The sequence below is a fragment of the Myotis brandtii genome, unplaced genomic scaffold (genome assembly GCF_000412655.1).
Source record: "Myotis brandtii unplaced genomic scaffold, ASM41265v1 scaffold250, whole genome shotgun sequence".
Taxonomy (NCBI): domain Eukaryota; kingdom Metazoa; phylum Chordata; class Mammalia; order Chiroptera; family Vespertilionidae; genus Myotis; species Myotis brandtii.
This window is the reverse complement of record NW_005359478.1, coordinates 6911973-6936961: the sequence shown is the minus strand read 5'-3', so window position 1 is coordinate 6936961 and position 24989 is coordinate 6911973. Positions and strand designations below refer to the sequence as shown.

The 24989-nt window shown below is 36.7% G+C and overlaps 1 protein-coding gene across 3 annotated transcripts in view; it reads left to right on the top strand.

Annotated features, from left to right (window-relative positions):
- RFWD2 (ring finger and WD repeat domain 2, E3 ubiquitin protein ligase) overlaps positions 1-24989 on the top strand; it is a 98234-nt gene that overhangs the window by 31056 nt on the left and 42189 nt on the right. For all 3 annotated transcript variants that reach the window (XR_001362401.1, XM_014540913.1, XM_005867691.2), the window contains exons 7-11: positions 3526-3585; positions 5862-5938; positions 12815-12872; positions 19959-20073; positions 23887-24022. Coding sequence is in view for 2 of the 3 variants with exons in the window: in XM_014540913.1 (XP_014396399.1) it covers positions 3526-3585; positions 5862-5938; positions 12815-12872; positions 19959-20073; positions 23887-24022 (446 nt within the window). In the remaining variant the exon portion in view is untranslated. The remainder of the gene's footprint in view (positions 1-3525; positions 3586-5861; positions 5939-12814; positions 12873-19958; positions 20074-23886; positions 24023-24989) is intronic.

The window sequence follows — 24989 nt, the reverse complement described above, 5'->3', positions numbered from 1 at the left end:
CCCTAACTTCCCTCCCTTGCCAGCCTGGTTGCCCCTAACTGCCCTCCCCTGCTGGCCCGATCACCCCTAACTTCCCTCCCTTGCCAGCCTGGTCGCCCCTAACTGCCCTCCCCTGCTGGCCTGATTGCCCCTAATTGCCCTCCCCTGCTGGCCTGGTCACCCCTAACTGCCCTCTCCTGCAGGCCTGGGTCTCTCCCAACTGCCTTCCCCTGTCGGCCATCTTGTGTCCACATGGGGTGGCCATTTTGTGTGTTGGAGTGATGGTCAATTTGCATATCACTCTTTTATTAGATAGGATTATATCCAACATATGAGTGAGATCATGTGATATTTATCTTTCTCTGACTGGCTTATTTCGCTTAGCATACTCTCCAGGTTAGCATAATGCTCTCCAGCTCCATCCATGCCGTTGCAAATTGTAAGAGTTCCTTCTTTTTTACAGCAGCATAGTATTCCATCGTGTAGATGTACCACAGTTTTCTAATCCATTCATCTACTGATGGGCACTTAGGCTGTTTCCAGATCTTAGCTATGGTGAATTGTGCTGCTATGAACATATGGGTGCATATATCCTTTCTGATTGGTGTTTTTGGTTTCTTGGGATATATTCCTAGAAGTGGGATCACAGGGTCAAATGGGAGTTCCATTTCCAGTTTTTTGAGGAAACTCCATACTGTCTTCCATAGTGGCTGCACCAGTCTGCATTCCCACCAGCAGTGCAGGAGGGTTCCTTTTTCTCCACATCCTCTCCAGCACTTGTCATTTGTTGATTTGTTGATGATAGCCATTCTTACAGGTGTGAGATGGTACCTCATTGTTGTTTTGATTTGCATCTCTCAGATGATTAGAGCAGTTTTAAACTTTGTTTTTTTTTTCACTGCAAATTGAGAGGAAGGTACAGAGATTTCCCATTTCTTCTGCTCTCACATATGCATAGCCTCCTCCTCCTCAACATTCCTCACCAGATGGAACATTTGCTGTAGAACCTACACTTACTCATCATAATCACCCAAAGTCCATAGTTTACTTTAGGGTTTATTCTTGGTTTTATACATTATGTGGATTTAAAGTGTATAATTGCATGTATGTATCATTATACTGTCATAACAGAGTATTTTCACTGTCCTAAAATTTCTCTATACTCTACCTATTCATCCCTTCCCATACTCCCAAATCCTGGTAACCACTGATTTTTACTGTCTCCATAGTTTTGCCTCTTCCAAAATATCAGAGTTGGAATCATGCAGTTTATTGATTTTTATTTTATTTTGTTTATTTTTTCTTAGTTTAGAACCTTTTGGATTTGCTTTTTAAAATGTAGTAATATGCATTAATTTAATTTTCCTCCATGTCTTTTCAGGCTTGACAGCTCATTTTTTCTTAGCACTGAATAATAGTCCATTGTCTGGATGTAACACTGTTTATCCATTTACTTTCTGAAAGATGTGTTGATTGGCAATTATGAATAAAACTGCTATAAACATGTTTTTCTGTGGTCATAAGTTTTAGTTCCTTTGAGTAAATACCAAGGAGCATAATTACTAGATCATATGATAAGACTATGTTTGATTTTTTCTTTTTTAAGAAACTGCTACACTGTTTTTCAAAGTGGCTATACCATTTTGCATTCCTACCACAGAAAATGAGAGTTTCTGTTGCTCCACATCTTCATCATCGTTTGTTGTTGTCAGTGTTCTGGATTTTGGATATCTAATAGGTGTACAATGGTTATCTCATTGTTATTTTTATATATTAAGTTTTGCTGCTCTTTTTTTAAACCAGCTATTTTCTGAAAATGTACCAGTACTCTTTTGTTCAGTTTTGAACGCCATCTGATTGAAGTAGTCTTGGAGTATTATAAAAAAAAGCTTAGGGTGGAGGAAAGTTTATTAGATGGAAGAGTTGAAAGCATATGACAGTGCTAATTGTTTTTTTTTTACACCCCACTTCAAGTTTCTAGTATGCATCTATACTAGTTTCATGGCTACCACTTTGCCCTTGATAGTTATGCAGGGTCTCCCTTTCCTTTGCCCATCTCTTAAACATTGGTGTTCCCTACTATCCAGTTCTTGTTCTCATCTCTTCTGGTTATGCTGGTTGACATTAGGGGATTTTGTTCATTGTCATAACTTCAGATTTATTATTCCTCAGAGCTTTTGTTCTCATAGCTTTTGTATGTATTATTATTTACGCTGCTTATTCTCTATTTCCCCTGTTTTCTACCTGGGAAAATTCTATTAGTCCTTCAAGGCTCAGCCTTTCATTTAATTTCAGATGTACTTTCACTTATCCAGTTACCTGTCCTCTGCCCCTGAGTTTTCCATCTAGGTTAGGAGCAACCTATGTTCCTTTAATTGTGTGCATACCATCCTCCTCATGCTTACTGTGCTATAACTAATTGGTTACTTGTTTGCTATCTCCCCTAGACTGAGTTCTATGAGGGCAAGGGCTATAGTTTCTAAATACTGTTCTTCCCAGGGCTTAGCAAAATGCTTAGGATTGGTAAATATTTGAATAATAAGTTATCAATTATGTTAGCAACCATGTATGTACTGTCACAGAAGAGACTGGTCCTAATATTAATAAACCGTAAAAGACTGTTTAACCTTACCAAACATTAAGGAAGTGAAAGTTAAATAATAAGGTACTGCTTTCAAGAAGTAGTATAGTATAGTGGTTAACAGCATGAATTCTGGAGCAAGAAGGCTGTCTTGATTTGAGCTCCAGTTCTGCCACTTGCTGAATTAAGAATAAGACAGCAACTTATATTTTGGTGATAGAATTTGAAACGTATTGTATTTCTGGAAGGCTGTTTTGTTTTATATAGTGAAGAATTGCCTACTCTTTATTTTCTAATAACTTCATTTTTAATAATTTCTTAATAAAACTTGAAATTCAGACTCAAGTTTCAGATACTTATGCTAGTTTGCAATAAAAACTTGGTGAGACGGGAATGGTTAAATGTATTGAATGTGATTCAACAATTAAAATATTTGCATTTAAATGGCATGGGAAAAGCTTATGAAGCAATAGGTTACAATAGCAAAGGTAAGACATCTTAACTATGTCTTAAAGCTTTTAAGAAGGAAATGTTAAGATGCTATCTTGTGATTGATTTTGGATTGCTTTGTGAGGCTAATTTTTATTTTTGAAATGGGTTAACAAGTGACATGCTGACATTAATTGCTCACATTGAAATGAGGTTCTTTGGGTGTCTTGTATTTTTAGTAAGACATTAATTGCTCACATTGAAATGAGGTTCTTTGGGTTTTTTAGTACGTCGCATTGTCGTTTATCTTTTTATTACAAAGTCAATTCTTACATTTAAAAAGTACATTTTGTTTTCTTATGTATTAAGTCCCTTCATTTACATTTTAACATAATACTTACAGATCCTTTTGTCTACAATTTACCAATAGTGCTTACTTTTCTAGAAATCATTTTTCAAATGTGGAAGTTATTGTATAATCTTGGTGCTGTCAAGTATGGTTTGGTTTAGGCTTTTTTTTTCTCTTTTATCTGCAGCAACTGGAACAGATCCAGAAGGAGCTAAGTGTTTTGGAAGAGGATATTAAAAGAGTGGAAGTAAGATATCAAGAATTTCTCTGGCAATTTTTCAATTTCATGAAATTATCACTTTTCCTTTAAATTGCTGCATTAAATTTATGGGATTGAGCTTCATTATATAAAAAGTAACAGATGTTACTTTAATCCAGCGGTTCTCAACCTGTGGGTCGCGACCCCTTTGGGGGTCGAACGACCCTTTCACAGGGGTTGCCTAAGACCATCGGAAAACACATATATAATTACATATTGTTTTTGTGATTAATCACTATGCTTTAATTATGTTCAGTTTATAACAATGAAAATACATCCTGCATATCATATATTTACATTACAATTCATAACAGTAGCAAAATTACAGTTATGAAGTAGCAACGAAAATAATTTTATGGTTGGGGGTCACCACAACATGAGGAACTGTATTAAAGGGTCACAGCATTAGGAAGGTTGAGAACCACTGCTTTAATTTTAATTGAAAGTGCATTTTTTATAGAAAAAGCATCACTTTTTTGATGATAAATGTATTCTAAATTTGTTTTCACTGCTTTTTATTACGATAATTATTTTGGGGCAGGTTGAAAAAAATTATTCAACTTTAATGTGTGCCTTCATATTAACTTAAATCAACTCCCACAAAACCCTCAATTATTAATCTTAAAAGATGTCACAATTCCATTATTTTACTAAGTAAATATTTTTTAGATATATCTACTGTGCCTTTCTAGGACTAGCGTTAATTTAAAGAAAAGATATGAGAATATGTTACCAATAATCTTAAGAATTTATAGTATGCTGGTTTACTTATAGGAATCCATGGGAGGATCTTTGAGAGGCTCATTATCTTTAGCTGTATTTAAATGTACTGTATGTTTTTAATTATTCACAGATGTTATACTTTTCTTTTGCTGATACATGTTAATTGACCTTGAGTTGTACTATCAGTGGAATTTCAGTTTCCATGCGGCATTAACCTATATTGATGTCCCTTGCTTGGCTATATGATTGAACTGAGTTTTGATCAGTCAGAAAAAATTCTGCTTGACTGGATCTTTAGTGGCATTTTAAAATTTGCTATATTTCTATGATCAAAATATAGGACATAAAAAGGAAGCCAGGTTGGTATGATTCAGAGGCATAATTTATGCAATAATATTTGATTAGGGGGGTCCTTTTCTTCTGAGTTAATGATCAAAACTTAGAGTTTAAGTCTTTATTAAACAAAGCTAAATTGAGTCAAGTGTTACTTTTTTTAATGTTTGCGGAGGATATTTTTAAAGAAGAGACTGACACATTTTGTTCTTTTGTACTTCAGAGAATTGAACCTAATGATCCAGTTACCATACTGGCATATTTATCTTAAAATTATCTATAGGTACTTACCTGGATCAGTGGTTAGCCAGTTCACTGTTCACATAATGTACTGTACATCTCATTTAAAATACTGTTGACCCTTGAATATAGATTTGAACAGCGCAGATCCACTCATATGCAGGGTTTTCTTTTCAATAAATACTATAAATGTGTTTTCTCTTCCTTGTGATTTTCTTAATAACAATTTCTTTTCTCTAGGTTACTTTATTGTAAGACTACAGTATATGATACACAAAATATGTGTTAAATGACTGTTTATGTTATCAGTCAGGCTTCTGGTCACTAGTAGGCTATTATTAGTGACATTTTTTTTTTATATATATATTTTATTGATTTCTTACAGAGAGGAAGGGAGAGAGATAGAGAGTTAGAAACATCGATGAGAGAGAAACATCGATCAGCCGCCTCCTGCACATCTCCCACTGGGGATGTGCCCGCAACTCAGGTACATGCCCTTGACCGGAATCGAACCTGGGACCTTTCAGTCCGCAGGCCGACACTCTATCCACTGAGCCAAACCGGTTTCGGCTATTAGTGACATTTTTAAGGAGTCAAAAATTATAGCAGTTATATAGGGTGCTTGAGGGTTGGTGCCCCTAACCCCCATGTTGTTCAAGGGCCAACTATATTTACATTTGTCTTTTTTTTTTTTTGCATTGGTGGCTTTATTAGTGATAAGTAATATTTATTAAAGAGTATCTAGTTTTTAAAGAATGTGTATCATAGAAAAGGCTTATCTCTTAACTTTTTAGGATACTCTTGCTTTAGCCCTCTGTGGAGAGGAAGCATTGAGAAAGTTGGATGTTGATACAAAAAGTGACTGATAAAAACCTGGGGTTGTAAAATAATATAATATCATATCTGATTTTGATTTTTACATCTTATGTTTGGAGTACCTGCTATAATTCAAATAATTATGCTTTCAGGAAATGAGTGGCTTATACTCTCCTGTCAGTGAGGATAGCACAGTGCCTCAATTTGAAGCTCCTTCACCATCACACAGGTATAAAACTTCAAACTTGTAATTGCATAGGATTTATGTTACAAAATGCACATATGGTACTAGTCCTTGGGAGCCTTTTCCATGTAATGTACAAAATCCCAGAGAAATTACTTTTGGTCATGATCTAGAAATGAGATTCAGATTACCCACCTGTTTCTTTAGTGCTTTGAATTTTCATGCCAGGTACAGTCACTGAGTAGACTATTGTTATATTACGAATTCACTGTTGGATTAAAGGTTTGGTGGATTTCTTAAAATAATGGTAGTTTTAAATATTTTGTAATAAAGTAAAACCTTAAGCTTTTCTATAACTTACTGAATTTTCTTGGGTAGATCACTTCCCCAGATTTAAAATGAGTGCATTAGATAGATTGGTGAGTTTAGATCTCTGTGGCATCTTCTCATAACTCTGTTACTAAGTTAATTAAGTATTCTTTTCTATATACTCTTTTAGAGCAGGGCTTATATTTGTCTAGCTTGCAACTATTTCCCTAGGTTTTTGAGTGGCTGGCCTCGTTCACTATTTGTGAGGTACGGAAAATATCTCTGGTTCCTTCTAAAATTCTAGTTGATGAAATAAGTACGACCTAAATTTTTTGCTTGAAATACTTAAAGTAAGAGCAATTTTATCTGTTTTCAACTTGCTAATCCATTTAGGTAAAGGTCCAATAGAAGCTTTTTAATTTATTTTAAAGACTTTTTTATTGATTTTTTTTTTTTCCTTAGAGAGAGAGGGGGAGACAATGAGCCTGCCACCTGGGCATGTGCCCTGACTGGGAATTGAACCTGCAACCTTTCAGTGCATGCCCAACCCATTGAGGCAAATAGGCCAAGGCCAATGGAAACTTTTTAGACAAAGAGTTTTAGGATAACGTGGGTTATCATGCAGTCTAATGCCAATATAAAAGATTATATGAGCCTTCAGAACCTGTCAATTTAGGAAAGCTATTGTAGGTCTAGTTTGGTACGATATGTGGGGAAAGGGGTACAGGGGATGTTCTAGTTAAAGGGCATTCCTGGGATATTTGCTATTTTCCCCACTAACAATTTTATGGAGATCCTTGTGAATTCTAGTTATTTAGGGGTCTCTTTAGCTATGTAATTCAGATTGTTTTTCTCCAAGCTTATTTAAAACTCTTGGGAATGACTCGGTTTCTGTTATTTTTAAGCTTAGCTTTCACTTTCTAATATACATGGGATCTTTGTCCATGGAATGTTTACTATGTTAGTACATGCAGGAAGGCAAAAGTTGTCATATCACGAAATATTCACTAATAAACTAATAGTTCCCATTATCATATCCCTCTCCCTCTAATAGTAGCATGTCTTTATATCTATTGTGTTTTCATAGATTTAATGTTAAATCTATGTTACTCAGTCTCTCACTGATGGCTTTTATTAACATCTAACAAGATAATAATATATTCATGTAAATGGCTCTATTCAGTGCTTCTGATGTGCTTGACACTGTTAGATGTTGAATCTAGTTGGCAAAATCCTCCCCTTATGATATTTACCTTTTGGGGGAGTATATGTGTAGAGGTTGGAGAAGATACTAAATAAGCAAATTTATAATGTAGAAGTAGTAGATAACATGTAAGTAGAGCTTCAGGAGGTAAAATTAGGCATACTAGGGATTTGCAGAGATTCTGTTTTAGTTTGGAAAGTCGAGCTTCTCCGAAGAGCTGGCATTTAAGGTGACAAATGATAAAGTGTAAATGTGATTGAAAGTCATGGGAGAGTTTTGAGCACGATGTGGTTTAGATGTTAAAATGTGTACTGAGGTTTCCATGTGGAGGATAGAGAAAAGTTGTGTCGCTTTCAGTCCCCTGCCATTGGAAGCCGGGAGGAAAGTTAGGAAGCATTGCAACAGTCCAGAGGAGAGGAGATGATGGCCTGGATTAGGATTTTAATGGTAGAAGAGATGAAAAGTCGTTGAGAGTTTTGAGCACGATGTGGTTTAGATGTTAAAATGTGTACTGAGGTTTCCATGTGGAGGATAGAGAAAAGTTGTGTCGCTTTCAGTCCCCTGCCATTGGAAGCCGGGAGGAAAGTTAGGAAGCATTGCAACAGTCCAGAGGAGAGGAGATGATGGCCTGGATTAGGAGTTTAATGGTAGAAGAGATGAAAAGTCGTATTGTAAAATAAAGTAGCATATCTTATAAAAGATATAGGGCTTTCATTAAATTTATGAAAACATTGTTGAAAAATTTGTAAACTAGTATTTAAAGCTATCATCAAAAGCGATTCTGGCAGACTTAGACTGGTGAACAGTTGAAGAAGGGAAAATAGTCAAACATGATATTTTCTTCAAAAGAGTGTTTTGACATTTTATTAAAACAAGTAGTTTTAATATTCTTCAGAGTTTGAGAAAGGCATTTGGAAAAAATGATGTTGCTCTTAAATACTCTTGGAAAATGACCCTTAAGTTTGGGATGTGAAATTGAACATGCTGAGAAGAATATCTTGTTATACTATCAATAGTTGATTTTTCCTTATTTTTAAGAAATAATCTGTAATTGCAATTATAACTTTCCCTCATAATTATTAGCTTTATTATTTGCCAGACAGTTTTAATTTTTATTTCTCACTCTAATGTTTTGATTTCCTTTAAGCAGGTTTATTATTTTAAAGGCCTGTTTGTAGATTCTTTTATTTCTATACTAAGGACCTTCTTTATATGTCAGGTCATTGAATTCTCTATATGATAGATTCTGAGTTTGTAATTAGATTATATATTTAAATGAAAAAAAAGAGAAAGACAAGTAGTGGACCTCCTACCCCCAGGATTTTGTATTCTATATACTGTGATCAGCTATAATTACCATATGCAGTCAATTCTCTTCCTGCTGCCTTGTTTAAACTCAATATCTTATGGAGTCCAGCAATGATTTTTAACTATCCCCCAAAGCATATTGCCAGAAATTTGATTATGTTTCTTTTCTGCTTAAAATTCTTGGGTGGCTTTCCATTGTATGTAAATTGGTTTAGATCCAGCTCTGTTGCATGGTCTTTTACACTCACCTGTACTCTGCCTACTATTTTTATGGATTAGAATTTAATTCTCAAAACAGGATATTAGGTTACCTTTACATATACTGTTCCTTTTGCCTAGAAGCTTCATGGAATCATCTCTTAAGTAGCTTCTCCCCAAGGTTAGATGATTATAAACATATCTTAAGAAATATCTGCTACACCTGCACGGAGAACTTTTGAACACAAATGATGTTTTGCTGTATTTAAAAAAATATATTTTTATTGATTTCAGAGAGGGAGAGTGAGATAGAAACATCAATGATGAGAGAGAATCATTGATTGGCTGCCTCCTGCACGCCCCCTACTGAGGATCGAGCCCACAACCCGAACATGTGCCCTTGACCGGGATTAAACTAGGGACCCTTCAGTCCGCAGGCCAACGCTCTATCCATTGAGCCAAACCAGCTACGGCATGTTTTGCTGTATTTTAATGAAGTTTATTGTGTGGGAAAGTAGTAAAACCAGTTGATTGTTTTATTGTTGGGAGTACATGGGATATTCACCTTAACTCTAACCCTATACTATGTAAAGGTTTTGAATTTGGTGTCATAGGTGATGGAGGATCATTCAAGAATCTTACAGAAATTTTAACTTGAGCTAAAACAAAAACACAAAACACAGAAATCAAACTTCCTTGGCAATAATAGAGAGGTTACTCTTCCTATATCTGTAATTTCTCATTAAATTGATAGGTAATAGGCATATATAGCAAGTTATGAAAACCATTTTGAAACAGTACATTATCTTTATTTAGAATATTTGAAGAATTTATTCTTAGTCACTCAGCCAGTTTTGGGATTGTATCAGACATGTATAAAACACTGTTTTAGGCACTGGGAATACAGTTGTGAATATGACAGACCTAGAACCCTGCTATCATAGTTCCACAGTTGTAGGATGGAAAATAAGTTATGCTGGCAAATCAATTATTCTGCTTAAAATATGGTATAAATAGACTTTCAGTTTCAAGAGTTAAAATAATCAAAATGACTTTAGCTAAAAACTTTAGTAATCATATTTGATTAATAGGCATTTCAGGATTTTTAAAAAATTTCTTTAGGTTCTTGCCCTAACTGGTTTGGCTCAGTGGATAGAGCGTCGGCCTGCGGACTGAAGGGTCCCAGGTTCGATTCCGGTCAAGGGCATGTACCTTGGTTGCGGGCATATCTCCAGTAGGAGGTGTGCAGGAGGCAGCTGATCGATGTTTCTCTCTCATCGATGTTTCTAACTCTATCCCTCTCCCTTCCTCTCTGTAAACAATCAATAAAATATATTAAAAAACAAACAAACAAACAAAAAACTTCTTTAGGTTCTTGTTATAAGCTGGAATTGACACTGCTCAATGAAGCTATTGACAATTCCTTCCAATTCTGAATTCTGAGGTATGAATAGGCCATATTTCAATAAACATGTCCTCGGGGAGGATTAAAAAAAAAGGGCAGAATTAGGTTTATTTTTCAGATTTCTTCTGTCACAGTCTGTATGCAGTAATAAAATTTTCTTAGTGAATAAAAGTAAAACTTGATATAAAAATAAATTTCAAACTGCAGATATTACTACTAAAGTACCATTTAAAACTTGTAATATCAATACCTTCAACACATTGATGAGTATTTTTTAGCTGAATTTATTGGGGTGACATTGGTTAATAAAATTATATAGGTGTCAAGTGTACAATTCTCTAATACATCATCTGTATATTGTGTTCACCACTCCAAGTCAAATCTCTATCACCATTTATCCCCTGCTTACTCTCTTGTACCTGCCCTCACCTCCCTTGTTCTTCTAGTAATCACCATACTGCTGTCTGTGTCAGATGAATATTTTTTATACACACTAATATATCAGTATCATTGTTCAGATTTGTGGTCAAAGAAATCTGAATTATAACACCATAAAAAATCACATCTAGAAATTTCTCTGTTCTTTTGACCTCTACATACACAGCTACATGATTTTATTAATGTTTATACAAATGCTAGGGGAATGGATTTTATTAGTAAAAGTAACATTTTTGAATGCCTGGCATATCCTTATTTTTAGCCCTGTTAGCCCTGGATGGAGTATACTGAAAATAGCATGTGATCTTGTCATACTCTGTGCAAGGAATGTGAACATTAATTATATTTCATCAAAAGAAACCCATTTTGAGAGAACCCATTATGTGTTAATTTTTTAATTTTTAGTGTAAGTGCTTAGAAGGCTCTTTCTTGTATAATTAAGTCTTACTATAGAAACAGTTAAGAACACAATGAATTAAGATCTAGTAATATGTGTTGCTTTTGAAAAAGACTACTGTGAAGACAGTTCCATTTGATTTATTGTATTTTTTTAAATGTGAGGTTCAATGTTATTGACTAATTTTATTACTAGAGGGTAAAATTAATTGAATTTTTACCATTTTTTTGGCATTGCACTGAGAACTTAACATATTTATTTAAATCTCATCTCTCTCTGAAGTGTCTAACTCATTTAATAGAGAAACTAGAGACCAAATTAACATTAGTAACTTACCCAGAGTCATTTAGCTGGTATAGGATGAAATTCAAACCACTTTGTGCTCTTAAGAGTGCCTCATATGTTATAACCTTTGAGGTTATTTGAGTACTAACCTAAAATAATGATTATGTGTATTTGTGCAGAGGGAACCATTTTAATACCCTCAATTGCTTCAATTTATTAGAGTAGACAAGAATGTAAATATTTTTATAGTAGAAATAAGGAAGAAGAGTTTTTAAAATGTAAATAACTGTTGGTTTATGATGGTTGGTATATATGTTGTGCCATTTTCAGGTGCTAATAGTTTTCATAAGCTAATTTATTTTGTTTAAAGATAGGAAGGCAGTGAAAGTAATGAAGTGATACGATAGAAATGGCAAGATAGTCTGGACTTCTAGAGGTTTTTCTTGTGTTAAGTAGGAGAATGCACAGACCATATAACCAAATGTAAAGAATCAATGCAGAAAGCAAATTATGTTTGACCAGAGCAGAGAAAACTTGTGCATAGGTTTTGGGTATGAAAGAAAGATTATTGGTATTCTACCATTTATTTTATTCTTTTGATAGCTTTCTTTCATGTGAGATGATTACTATAACATTTTGGACCTGGAAAGGGACTATATATATTATAAAGATAAGTTAGTTCCCACTCATGTCACTTTGTAGATAGGAAACTGAGTGCTTTCTTCTTTTTATTTTTTAAATATATTTTTATTGATTTCAGAGAGGAAGCAAGAGGGAGAGAGAGATAGAAACAGATAAAGTGAGCTAATCTTCAATTAGCTGCCTCTTGCATACCGCACACTGGGGATCGAGCCTGCAACCCAGGCATGTGCCCTGACCAGGAATCGAACAGTGACCTCCTGATCCACACAGGTGGATGCTCTACCGCTGAGCCACGCCATCAGGCAAAACTGAGTGGTTTTAAAGTACTTGTCGAAGGACACATAGCTCTTTAGTGCATAGCAGTATCTGTTTACCATCGCTTTTGACCACATGCTTGTGCTCTTTTCCCAATACTCTTCCTTACATGGGGTTTCAAACAACTTATTAACATCTGAAAACCAAATTGAAGCAATTACATCTGTGTATGCACCTGTCCTCTGCTTATTTCTTATTGATATTCCTTCATGGTGTGCATGTTTAAGGTGGTGGGGTAAAGAGATAACTTGTTTAAATATTTGCTGATTTTTTTGTTTGCTTAGTCTAATTAAATTATTGGCAATAAATATTTCATTTGCTTAGAAATTATAAATGTTGGATTCACATATTTTAGTTTTGCTTTTTTTCTTGATAAAATAATATAAACACTGAAATCACATTTTTTCTCTCTTTTTGCAGTAGTATTATTGATTCCACAGAATACAGCCAACCTCCAGGTTTCAGTGGCAGTTCTCAGGTAAATTATACGCTTACAAATATGTTTTGGTGGTACTATGAATATAATAATTTGAATTGTAAAATCAGATTGGTTTACTGTAATGTCCTGTCATAAAGATTTCTGTTTTGAATGCTGTGACATTGATTGGGACTTGAATAGGTCTGATGCATAATCAGCTATTTATTTGCTCATCAGTGATGAGTTAAAAATATATTTTTTTTAACATGCTGGTAATGGTAACATCAGACCTTGAGAAGAATTAAATACTGTAAGAGGAAATTATGAATAATTAGGATATTGTTTCTCTCAGAGATAAGGAAGTAATCTGTTGATGAATTGCTCATCATTAAGTTGAAACCTTATACTTTTCTGTGGAAAGTAAACTACAGGTTTAAGTAAAATACACTCTAGCTTCACCTCTTTTCTAATTAACTAGAGGCCCAGTGCATGAAAACTCATGCATGAGCCAGCCCTGGGTGGCTGTGCAATCACCATCTGAGGCTTGCCTGCGCCTCGGGCATCGGCTGGGTAGCCACCATCAAGGCTTGCCTGCGCCTCAGGCCAGCCCTGGGCGGCTGGGGGGCTGAGGGAACTGGGGGACTCTGGAGGCAGGCACGCAGAGCGTGGGCCCTCCTGGGGGCGGGCTTGGCCTTGCCACATGCCTGCCGCCCCGGTGGGGCTGAGGGGACCTGGCACCACCATCTTGTGGCTGTGGGCACCACCATCTTTGAGGTCATGGCAGTCAATTAGCATATTCCCTCCTTATTGGCTGTGGACGCTGCCATCTTTGCGATGGCATGAGGGTCAATTAGCATATTCCCTCAATTAGATAGGATTGTTATGATCATTTAGACACTTTAGTCTCTTTATCTGTGACTTAGGAATGCTGATATTTGTCAAATCTAATTTTGAGGCCAGATCTTTTTTTAAAAAAGTTTCTGTATTGAAATAATTTTAGACTGAGAGAAAAGTTACAAGAGTGATAAAAAAAACATTCCTTTATATTCTTTATCCAGGTTATCCAAATGTTAATATTTGATTACATTTGTTTTATTCTCATTCTGTCTTACTACATACACATATAATTTTTGTGTGGATTGTTTGAACAAGGTACAGACATAATGTTCCTTTGCCTCTAAATACTTTAGTGTGTATTTCCTCAAATCAAGTATATTGTCTCATGATTATAATATAATTTTAAAATTCAGGAAGTTGGCACTGATATTGAGTTATTATCTAACTTCTATATCTTATTCAGATTTTAAAAATTGTCTTAATATTATCCTTTTAGTAAGAGGAAAAAATGAGGTGTTTTTAAATTCGTGTTCATTTGTATATTCACTTTATGTAATAATGTAGTTATTTTTATCACAGTGAAAAGAAAATCTTTGGATCATACAGTTTTTATGTTTTTCTTTTTCCATTACTTAGATAACTACCTTTGTGTAACTACTCTGCACTTCTTGTATTATCTTCATATGCATGCATGTATTTGGCCTATTCTTTTTTTCTAGTAAGTTTATACATTGGTTTGTATCTATTCTTGAACAACCATGAAAACACCAGATTTGGATGTAACCATTGGAATTTATGTAAAGCAAAACTGTAAGAAACTTTAAAAAATTGATTAAAACTTAAACATGGGTGTGTGATTTAAAAATTTAGCTCAAGAAGTAATTAAAGTAGTAATAATAGTAGCTAGGTAATGTTTATTTTTGTACTTGCTATTCATGGACACTGCTCAAAGTACTTTACATGTATTAACTAATCCTTAGAACTTCCTATAAGATAAGTACTATTCCTATTATTTCCTATTTTATTGAGGAGGAAACTGGGGCACAGAGAAGTTAATGAGATTGCCCAAGGTTATATAACTAATAAGAGGAGGAAACTGAGATTTTTAACTCAAGCATTATGGCTTCAGAGCCTATGCTTTCTTTTTTTATTTTATCCAACTGATTTTGCGCCTCCTCTGAGCCTCGGTGTGCTGTTATTTTTCCTTCTAGTTGAAGAGTCTCTCCTCAGCCAGCCTTCCTGTGGTTCTGGGTGATGTCCGTTCCGTCTTTTAGTTGTATTTTTGAAGTGGTTGTTTGCGGCAGCAGTCTCCGGTGTTTACCTATGCCGCCATCTTGGTCTCTCCAGAGCCTATGCTTTCAAATACGCATTTATCCAACTGATTTTTTATTTTTATTTTTATTTTTTTGAGTACCTGCTATTTATCAGGCACTATTTTAGGTTCTGGGGATGCATTGTTGAACAAAAACGAAACAGACAAAAATCTTGAGTAACCAAGTTTCCAATCTAGTTGGAGAGATACTAATAAGTTATCCTTGAACAAAGAGGAGGTGAGGGAGCAAGCTACATGCTTAACTCTGAGAAGTTCCAGGCAGAGAGATAATGAGTAAATAAGCCCTGAGGTAGGAGAATGCCTGACATCATCCAGAAGTGAACAAGGGGGAGAAAAGTAGAAATGAGGTAAAAATATAACAAAGTTCCACTTGGTGCATGACTTCTTATGCATTATAAAGACTTGATTTTTCATTGAGTTAGATCAGTTAAATGGGCACTTGTCTCACTTTTTACTTTGCATGAAAGGATTATCTACACTAAGAGAAACATGCAAATTGGTGTCACTCCACTACGCCCACCAGCCAATCAGGATGAGCATGCAAATTAACCCAACAAAGATGGCGGTTAATTTGCATATGCAGGCATGGAGCGAAGACTGAAGGCTCTGCCTGAGCGAAGACTGAAGACAAGACGACTGAAGACTGAAGAGGCTTGGCTTCTCTGCTGCGGTTGGAGTGGAGAAGCCTCGAGGTCTGGCTTCTCCGCTGCGGCTGGAGCGAAGACCTGGGTGTCCCGGGTGCCGGAGGAAACCGGGGCCGGCAGCCAGGGGAAGGAAGGCCTATTGCACGAATCTCTTTGTGCAACGGGCCTCTAGTCCTATATAATAAAAGGCTAATATGCAAACTGACTGAACGACGGAACAACCGGTCACTATGACACGCACTGACCACCAGGGGGCAGACACTCAATGCAAGAGCTGCCCCCTGGTGGTCAGTGCGCTCCCACAGGGGGAGCACCGCTCAGCCAGAAGCCCAGCTCACGGCTGATGAACGCAGTAGCGGTGGTGGGAGCCCCTCCCGCCTCCACGGCAGCACTAAGAATGTCCGACTGCTGGCTTAGGCCCACTCCCCTGAGGACTCATGGACTGCGAGAGGGCGCAGGTTGGGTTGAGGGGGGACCCCCCCACCCCCAGTGCACAAATTTCGTGCACTGGGCCTCTAGTAAATTGATAATATTTCTGTAGCATTTAGAAAAATGGATTGACTGCATTCTCTATATTCAAACCCCAAATAAGTACATATTTAGACAGAGACAGACAACTTGGAAGTGAGTAAACGAAATACTTTCCTAAATGCCTTTGTGTCAAAGAGTAGTTTTAGATGCTGCTACAAACAGTTAGAAAAATAGTGCTAGTGAAAATACTGAATATCAAAATTTATGAAATGTGATCAGAATTGTCCTCAAAAATTTACATCCTTAAATGGATTCTTTTTTTTTCTTCTTTTTTTTTAATGAATGAAAGTAAATGAACTAGGCATTCAACTCAAGAAGCTGGGAAAGGCTTCAGATGGTAAAAACAGAGAGAAATACAAAAAGAGCTCAAATACAGTAAAATGTTTTGTGTGGGTTTTTAAATATGTTTTTATTGATTTCAGAGAGAGGATGGGAGAAGGGGAGAGAGAACCATCAATGATGAGAGAGAATCATTGTTCGGCTGCCTCTTGCATGCTCCATACTGGATCGAGCCTGCAATGCAGTCATGTGCCTTGACCAGGAATTTTACCATGACCTCCTGGTTCATGGGTTGATGCTCAACCACTGAGCCACATCACCGGGCTTCAGTAAAATGTTTTTTATTTTTTAAAATATATTTTTATTGATTTTTTACAGAGAGGAAGGGAGAGGGATAGAGAGTTAGAAACGTCAATGAGAGAGAAACATTGATCAGCTGCCTCCTGCACACCCCCTACTGGGGATGTGCCCGCAACCAAGGTACATGCCCTTGACTGGAATCGAACCTGGGACCCTTCAGTCCGCAGGCCGACGCTCCCTCCACTGGGCCAAACCGGTCAGGGCTTCGTGTTTTTTTTTTAAAGTAAAATGTTTTAATACATAATTGAAGTTGGCTATTATAATATTGAGCAGATTAAAATAATTTAATGCTGAAGCTAATAAAATTCCAACCTTAAATGTATAATTTTAAATAAAATAAAATAAATAGATTTTAAAAAATTTTAGAACTACTAGAGACCCGACGCATGAAATTCGTGTGTGGGTACAGTCCCTAGGCCTGGCCTGCGATCTGGGCCATCTTCCCCAGCAGCCGGCCCCGCCCCCCGCTGCCACCCACCCCCAGTTCCCCATTCACCATTGGGCAATCGGAACCTGCCAGCCCGGTGGAGGGACCGAGAGGTAGGCCATTCCCACCTGCTCGCCAGCCCCACCCTTCGTGCGTCGCTCTCTGTGTGTGGGGTGACCGGCGGGGTGGGGGCCTTGGCCTGGCACCACCCGCATCCCCCGCCACCCACCTCTGGTTCCCCATTCACATCCAGCGATCGGAGCCTGCTGGCCGGCGGGGAGGGACCAAGAGGTGGTCAGTGCGCCTCATAGCAACTGGTCGAGCAGTCATTCTGCTCCTTCCACCATTCAGTCGATTTGCATATTACTTTTTTATAAAAATAGGTTTGAATATACCAGTAATCATAAGTATTAATTTAGTGCAATTGGATAAAAAAAAATCTCAAGAATATTTTTAAGGGTGTGCAGAGTGACCAACTGACTTTAATTAATTGATAGAATGAATGATTCAGAGGAATAATAATTATGATGGCATTCATCCAATAAGTTATTAAATGTATTCTGAGACTGCTATAACCAAATGAGCACAAAAGAAATTTAAATGCCAACTGAAAGGTAATTAAGAGTTTAGCCTTAGGAGAAGGTTGGTCAGTGCAGATTAGTGGTGAAATGGAAGATGACTGATCAGCTCCCCCTACACGCCCCACACTGGGGATCGAGCCCAAACCCTGGGCATGTGCCTGACTGGGAATCAAACTGTGACTTCCTGGTTCATAGGTTGACGCTCAGCCACTGAGCCATGCACGCTGGGCTTATATTTTTGATGAAAGTTCCAAATGGGGTAAAATAAAATAGCCAAAGAACAACAAAGCTGGAGTTGCCACACTTCCTGATTTGAAACTTTTATATTACAAAGCTACAAGTAATCAGAAGAGTGTGATATTAGCATAAAAGCAGATACATACATCAAACATTGATGTGTATACCAAATGACCCTCACTTCCTCTCCTAGATATAAAATCTAGAGAAACTCTCACACCTACGCATCAAGAGACATACAAAGATGCCCTTAAAAGCAAAAACAAAAACCATAGAAATATATCAAATGTATATAAAATGAACGACTGATTCAAGCACTGCTTTAAAATATGATTGTTACCTACCATCTAATTTGAGCAAGGGTTCATGTTAGTGTTTTATTCATAATAATGCCTTAATATTTCTTAATACATTTGCAGTTGTGGCATAGTTATCGGTGAACTTGTGTCATCTCTCAAGGTCTGATGTATCTTATGTCTGTATTTGTTTCTTTGCCTCAAGCATAATCGATAATAACCACTGTGGAAGAATTGTCTTATTCTTTCAGTTAACATGGTTTAGGTAATATTATATACAGTTGACCCTTGAACAATGCGGGGGACCACACATTTTATGTTATTATATACTAGAGGCCTGGTGCACAAATACATGCACCAGTGGGGTCCTTTGGACTGGCCTGTGGGATTGTGCCGAAACTGGCTCTCCGACAATCCCCAAGAGTTCCTGGATTGTGAGAGGGCGCAGGCCAGGTCGAGGGACTCCACTGGTGCACAATCGGGGCCAGGGAGGGATGCGGGAGATTGGTCAGCCAGGGAGGGATTGTGGGAGGGCTCCAGGTTGTATCCGGCTCGTCTCACTCAGTCCTGATTGGCCAGACCCCAGCAGCAAGCTAACCTACCAGTCGGAGCATCTGCCCCCTGGTGGTCAGTGCACGTCATAGCGAGCGGTTGAGCAGCTTTAGCATATCATTAGCATATTACGTTTTAATTGGTTGAACGGACGACGGGACACTTAACATATAGGCTTTTATTATATAGGATATTATATTCTTACAATAAAGTAAGGTAGAAAAAAGAAAATATTCTACAAAAATCATAAAGAGAAAATACATTTACAATATTTATTGGCGGGGAAATTTGCGTTTAAGTGAATCTGTGCAGTTCAAGCCTGTGTTCAAGGGTCAGCTTTATTTTTTATAGGAATTATATGCCACTATATTTCAGGTTTGTTTTCTTTGTCTATATATATATATGTTTTAGTTATTCTGATTTTCTAAAATATATGTCAAACTATTTAGTGCATGCATATTACTGCCCCTTACTCATATTCAATTTTAACTTAAATACATATTCTGTACAGTCAAGCACTGTTCCTGTTATTCAAAGGGTTAAAGGCTACAACATAGGGATGATGGAAAAGTAGTTTTCTTTTGATGATTGTCTTCTAACAATTTCTACATATTAAAATTTGTAAAATTCTAAATTTTAGAATGGCAGTTATAATGGATTTTATCTTTACTTAATTTGGAGAACTGAAAGAAGCTTCTCGTCTTCTATAATAATAAAAGCGTAATATGCTAATTAGACCATCTGTCCTTCCGGATGACCTTCCAAACAAAGCTGGAGCTGCAAGGGAAGCTCGGGTCCCAGATGCCAGAGGGAAGCTGATGCCGGCAGCCAGGAGAAGGAAGGCCCACTCTTGCACGAATTTCGTGCATCGGGCCTCTAGTATTTTTTATAAAATTGGCCTTAAGAACCTATATTTTCACTTTAAGTAAAAAATTAGAAAATGTGTAAGAACTATGGGTTTTTACCATTTGTAATTATTTTAATGTGATGAACTTTTGAAGTTAGTTATTCTGTGCAGAAAGTATGTTTTTTTCTGAGTTATAAGTGTCTTTTCTTGTTACCACCTTAGACAAAGAAACAGCCTTGGTATAACAGCACTTTAGCTTCAAGACGAAAACGACTCACTGCTCATTTTGAAGACTTAGAACAATGTTACTTTTCTACAAGGATGTCTCGTATCTCAGGTACACATTCAGGACTTCATTAATTTTTAAACTTTTAATTATATTTTTTATTTTTATCCACCCCAGTGATCAGACATTCTAAATTAAATACATAATCATCCCAATAAAATATCTCAAATTTAAATTTCAGATCCATCTTTACCTTCCTATGCTGGATTTATGGAAAGTCCTATTTATAAAGCAAAAGTGTGTATTTTTGACATAGGCTATCAGAGCGTTGTAAAGGTTCTTTTTTTTAAAAAATTTATTTTATTGATTTTTTACAGAGAGGAAGGGAGAGGGATAGAGAGTTAGAAACATCGATGAGAGAGAAACATCGATCAGCTGCCTCCTGCACACTCCCTACTGGGGATGTGCCTGCAACCAAGGTACATGCCCTTGATCGGAATCGAACCTGGGACCCTTGAGTCCGCAAGCTGACGCTCTATCTACTGAGCCAAACCGGTTAGGGCTGTAAAGGTTCTTAGAGATCTTGGAGACCATTGCTTTCCCATAGCTAGTTTTGTTCTCTTTCTGTGTTTGGAATTTTTAATCTTTATATAATGAGCTATATAAAGTTAAAAAAAAACACAGCCATGTATATGTAGATAGCAAAAATAAGTTCCATTCAGTTGCCTTTATTATCCAACATTTATTAAATTCTAAGCACTGTCTTCTGTGCTAAGAATGAAAAGCTGTAAGAACTGGGTTTTATTGTCAAGGAGTAGTATAAACGTAGCGGGAGAATGCAACAGGTAAATTGTATGGGATAATGTATGTTATATAAATATGCAAAGGGTATTATGAGAAGAGAGAAGAATATCTCTTCCAGCTTTGGTATTGGGAAAATGTAAGAGGGAATAATTGCTGTAGGGATTTCTGAAGAGTTGTATTTAGTCCAGGCTAGTATTAATTAATTAAAAAAGGTAAGCAAAAACATGTTCAAAGTAGAGGAAATAACTTATACAAAGACATGGATGTGATAGTATAAGATATTTTATTGCTTTTTGTTAGCTCTCTGATCTTTAGCTTTTCTTGGCATCTTTGCTCACCGATTAAGTTGGGCCATTAATACCAATCCTACGGGTTTTTGTTTTGTTTTTCAGTTTTTAAGTGAAGTATATAATTTACAATGATTGGTGATAAGTTGGATGCTCAGTTAATTCATGTCATTAGTAGTACACCTGCTCAAGTTGAGAGCCACTAAGGATACAAATGTCCGCTATTTTATTAGTTGTTAAAAATTTGGCCTTGGTTTTCTCTTGAATGGGCATGTTTGTATTATAATTTGCACATTACTTCAAGCATGGGTTCCTTTGGACAAATATGCCTCAGGATTGATGGTAGAGGAAAAAAATACTAGATTTATATAGGATTTTTCCTATGAAAAGTAGGAGGAAGCCAAGCTCTGTTGATAAGTGTGTTTGAAATTAACAATCAATTAATATACAGATGGAAAGCTTTTATTTTCTTGCCTCGAAATCGAGTCCTTTATTGAGCCTCTGTAATCCTATATAATCCTATATAATAAAAGGCTAATATGTAAATCAACCGAATGGCGAAACGACTGGTTACTATGATGCACACCTGACCACCAAAGGGCAGACGCTCAACATAGGAACTGCCCCCTGGTGGTCAGTGTGCTCCCACAGGGGGAGTGCTGCTCAGCCAGAAGCCCTGAGCCGGGCTCACGGCTGGCAAGCGCACAACAGTGGCAGGAACCTCTCCCACCTCTGCGGCACTGCTAAGGATGTCCGACTGATGGCTTAGGCCCAACTTTTATCATCACCATGGCATCGCCCTAAGCTGTCAGTTGGACATCTCCTGAGGGCTCCCAGACTGTGAGAGGGTGCAGGCCGGGCTGAGGGACCTGCCTGAGTGCACGAATTTCGTGCAGCGGGCCTCTAGTAGTCTATAAATTGCAACAGGTAGCTGCTAATTTGAAAGTGTTTTGAGACTTACATTCTGATTGACAGAAGGAAGGTTCATGTTAGCCCTTTCAGATGGCAAGTGGCAGACATTAAAAAAAAGATCAGAAAGATTGGGCTAGGCCCGTGGTCGGCAAAACCACGGCTTGGCAAACCACAGCCCACGAGCCACATGCGGCTCTTTGGCCCCTTGAGTGTGGCTCTTCCACAAAATACCGACTTCTGGGCATGGGCCACGAAGTTTCATTCGCACTTTACGTGCGCGCCCGCATGTGGTATTTTGTGGAAGATCCACACTCAAGGGGCCAAAGAGCCACATGTGGCTCGCGAGCCGTGGTTTGCCAACCATGGGGCTAGGCTATTGCTATTAATAATTTTTAACTAATTAGCAGCATAGGCATGCTGTAGGATGGTAAAGGTAATCACAAACCAATTTAATTTATTTTGGGGATTTAAGTAGAATGATAAGTGAAGACCAAGAGGAAGGTTAGATTTTTATTTTTGTGAACACGGTGTATTATACCTAATACACATTGTCCTTAGTTTTTAGGAATCTGAAGCTTATCTTGTCAGATGTGCACATTGACTACACTAATCATATTGCTGAATATGAAGTTCCTTCTAGGGTACTTAAAAGTTTGGTTGTTCTTTTGTATATTTTCAAATGAGAATCCATCCTACATCCCCTTTCCCCACTTTTTATTTTCACCTATGAAAATGAAAGATGAAGATTAAGAAATTAATGCCTTGGTTCTCAATTGTAATTGAAAGAGGAGGTAAATTATAAAGCATTAGAAGAGGTAAAAGAGACACTGAATAGATACACTTTTATAAAATAATCTGTAATTAAGACAGGAGAGGTGATATGCTAGCAGATATGTATGGATGTTCATAAGCCAATCAAGGAAATAAAATTCTATCTTTTTATAACCACATAAGTAAAATTTAATTCCTATACTTTCATATACAGAAATGACTATTTTTAGTATTTTCTTTATTACTTCTGTTGAAAGTACGTGTTAATGTAATTAATGATGGCATGATGCAACCCTAGAAAAGGATTATAGTCTTCAACAGAACACACATTCTATTTTTTTAAAAATATTTTTATTAATTTCGGAGAGGAAGGAAGAGGGATAGAAACATCAAAGATCAGAGAGAATCATTGATTGGCTGCCTCCTGCACACCCCACACTGGTGATCAAGCCTGCAACCCAGGCATGTGCCCTGACCCAGAATTGAACTGTGACCTCCTGGTTCATAAATCAATGATCAACCACTGAGCCATGTCTGCTGGACAGAATACACATTCTTAAATACTTGTGAATTTTATGTACTTAAGGATTGATGTAAAATGAGAAAGAATAGATTAGCATTAAAATAAATTTTAAATGAATAAAGTAACTGCCTTCCCAGTATTTATTACATCATTCACAATAATAGGATTATATATGAAAAGAACTAATTAACTGTTACATCTAAACCGCTTTATGATAATTGATTTTTTTGAGAACCAATTAACTGTACCTTCAAACCACTTCGTAGTACAGTTGATTTTTTTTTACAATAACTTATGTTTTACTTATAATTTCTTAAATTTCCTGAGAGTAATTTTTGTGCAGTAGGAGCCTTATCTCAATAACATTATGATATTTCATGCTAGTTTGTTCCTTTTGCTGTTTTTAGAATAGAAACACTACAAATTGGACCCTTTTAATGTAGGTTGTTAATGAATTGGCTAAGTTTTAAATTTTTAAAGGGTTATTAAAATTGAAAGATAGGCTAAGTTTTCAATCTCTTTAGCCCTCAGTCTCTTCATCTCAAGAGTGGCAAGAATTGTTGTATTTAAAATATTATTCTTAATTTGTGACTATTGCAGTTATTTTATTTTATTTTATTTATATAGATGACAGTCGAACAGCAAGCCAGTTGGATGAATTTCAGGAATGTTTGTCCAAGTTTACTCGATATAATTCAGTACGACCTTTGGCTACTCTGTCATATGCTAGTGATCTCTATAATGGTTCCAGCATAGTCTCTAGGTAAGTACTGGGCAGCACTCCACTATTTCCTTTTGCAAGAGTATCTAGAATTTAATTGAATTTGAGAAGCGGTTATAGTGTTATGATTAAGACTCTTATGTTCTGAAGTCAGTTGCCTGCCAATTTTTAGTTCTTTGGTCCTAGGCCAGTTTTCAATCTCTTTAGCCATTAGTTTCTTCATCTCAAGAATGGGATGATTAATAGTATTCACCGCATAGGGTTGCAGTTGTGTTCTTATAATGTCCTTGACTGGTTTGGTGAGAAGGTATGCTATCCTCATAAGTGCTTCCTCTTCAGTTTTCTGGACATGTTTGTAAAGAATTGGTATTATTTCTTCCTTATATTTGAGAATTCTCCAGTGAAGCAATCTTGGCCTTGAGTTTTCTCTGGGGGAAAACTTTTAAATACAAATTTAATTTTTAATATATGTAGGGCTAACCAAATATCCATTTCTTCTTGATTGAGCATATTTTTAGTTTGTCTTTTAAGGAATTTGTCCATTTCACTTAGGTTGTTGAATTTGTTTGTGAACAAGTGTTTATAATATTCCTTTATTATCCTTTTAATATCTTTAAATTCTGTAATGATGCTCACTTTCTCATTACTGGTATTGGAAATTTGTCTCACCCACCCCGCCCCTCACTTAGTAGTCTGGTTTAGAAGTTTATTAATTTTATTTATCTTCTTCAGGAGCCAGCTCTTGGTTTATTGATACTCTCTATTTTTCTGCTCTCTGTTTCATCGATTTCTACTCTTTATTGCCTTTTTTGCTTTCTTTAGGTTTAATTTGCCCTTATCTTTTTGTTTCTTCTTTATTGTAGATAATTTGTGCCGGGGTTCTTGTCCCAGCATCAAGAAGGGTTCAGGAATTTGGAGGCTGTGCGTAGTAGATTTTAAATAAGAGTCCAGAGACGAAGTATAATTTTGAAAGGCATTTGGGGGTCAGAGGAGCTTAGCTAAAGGAGCT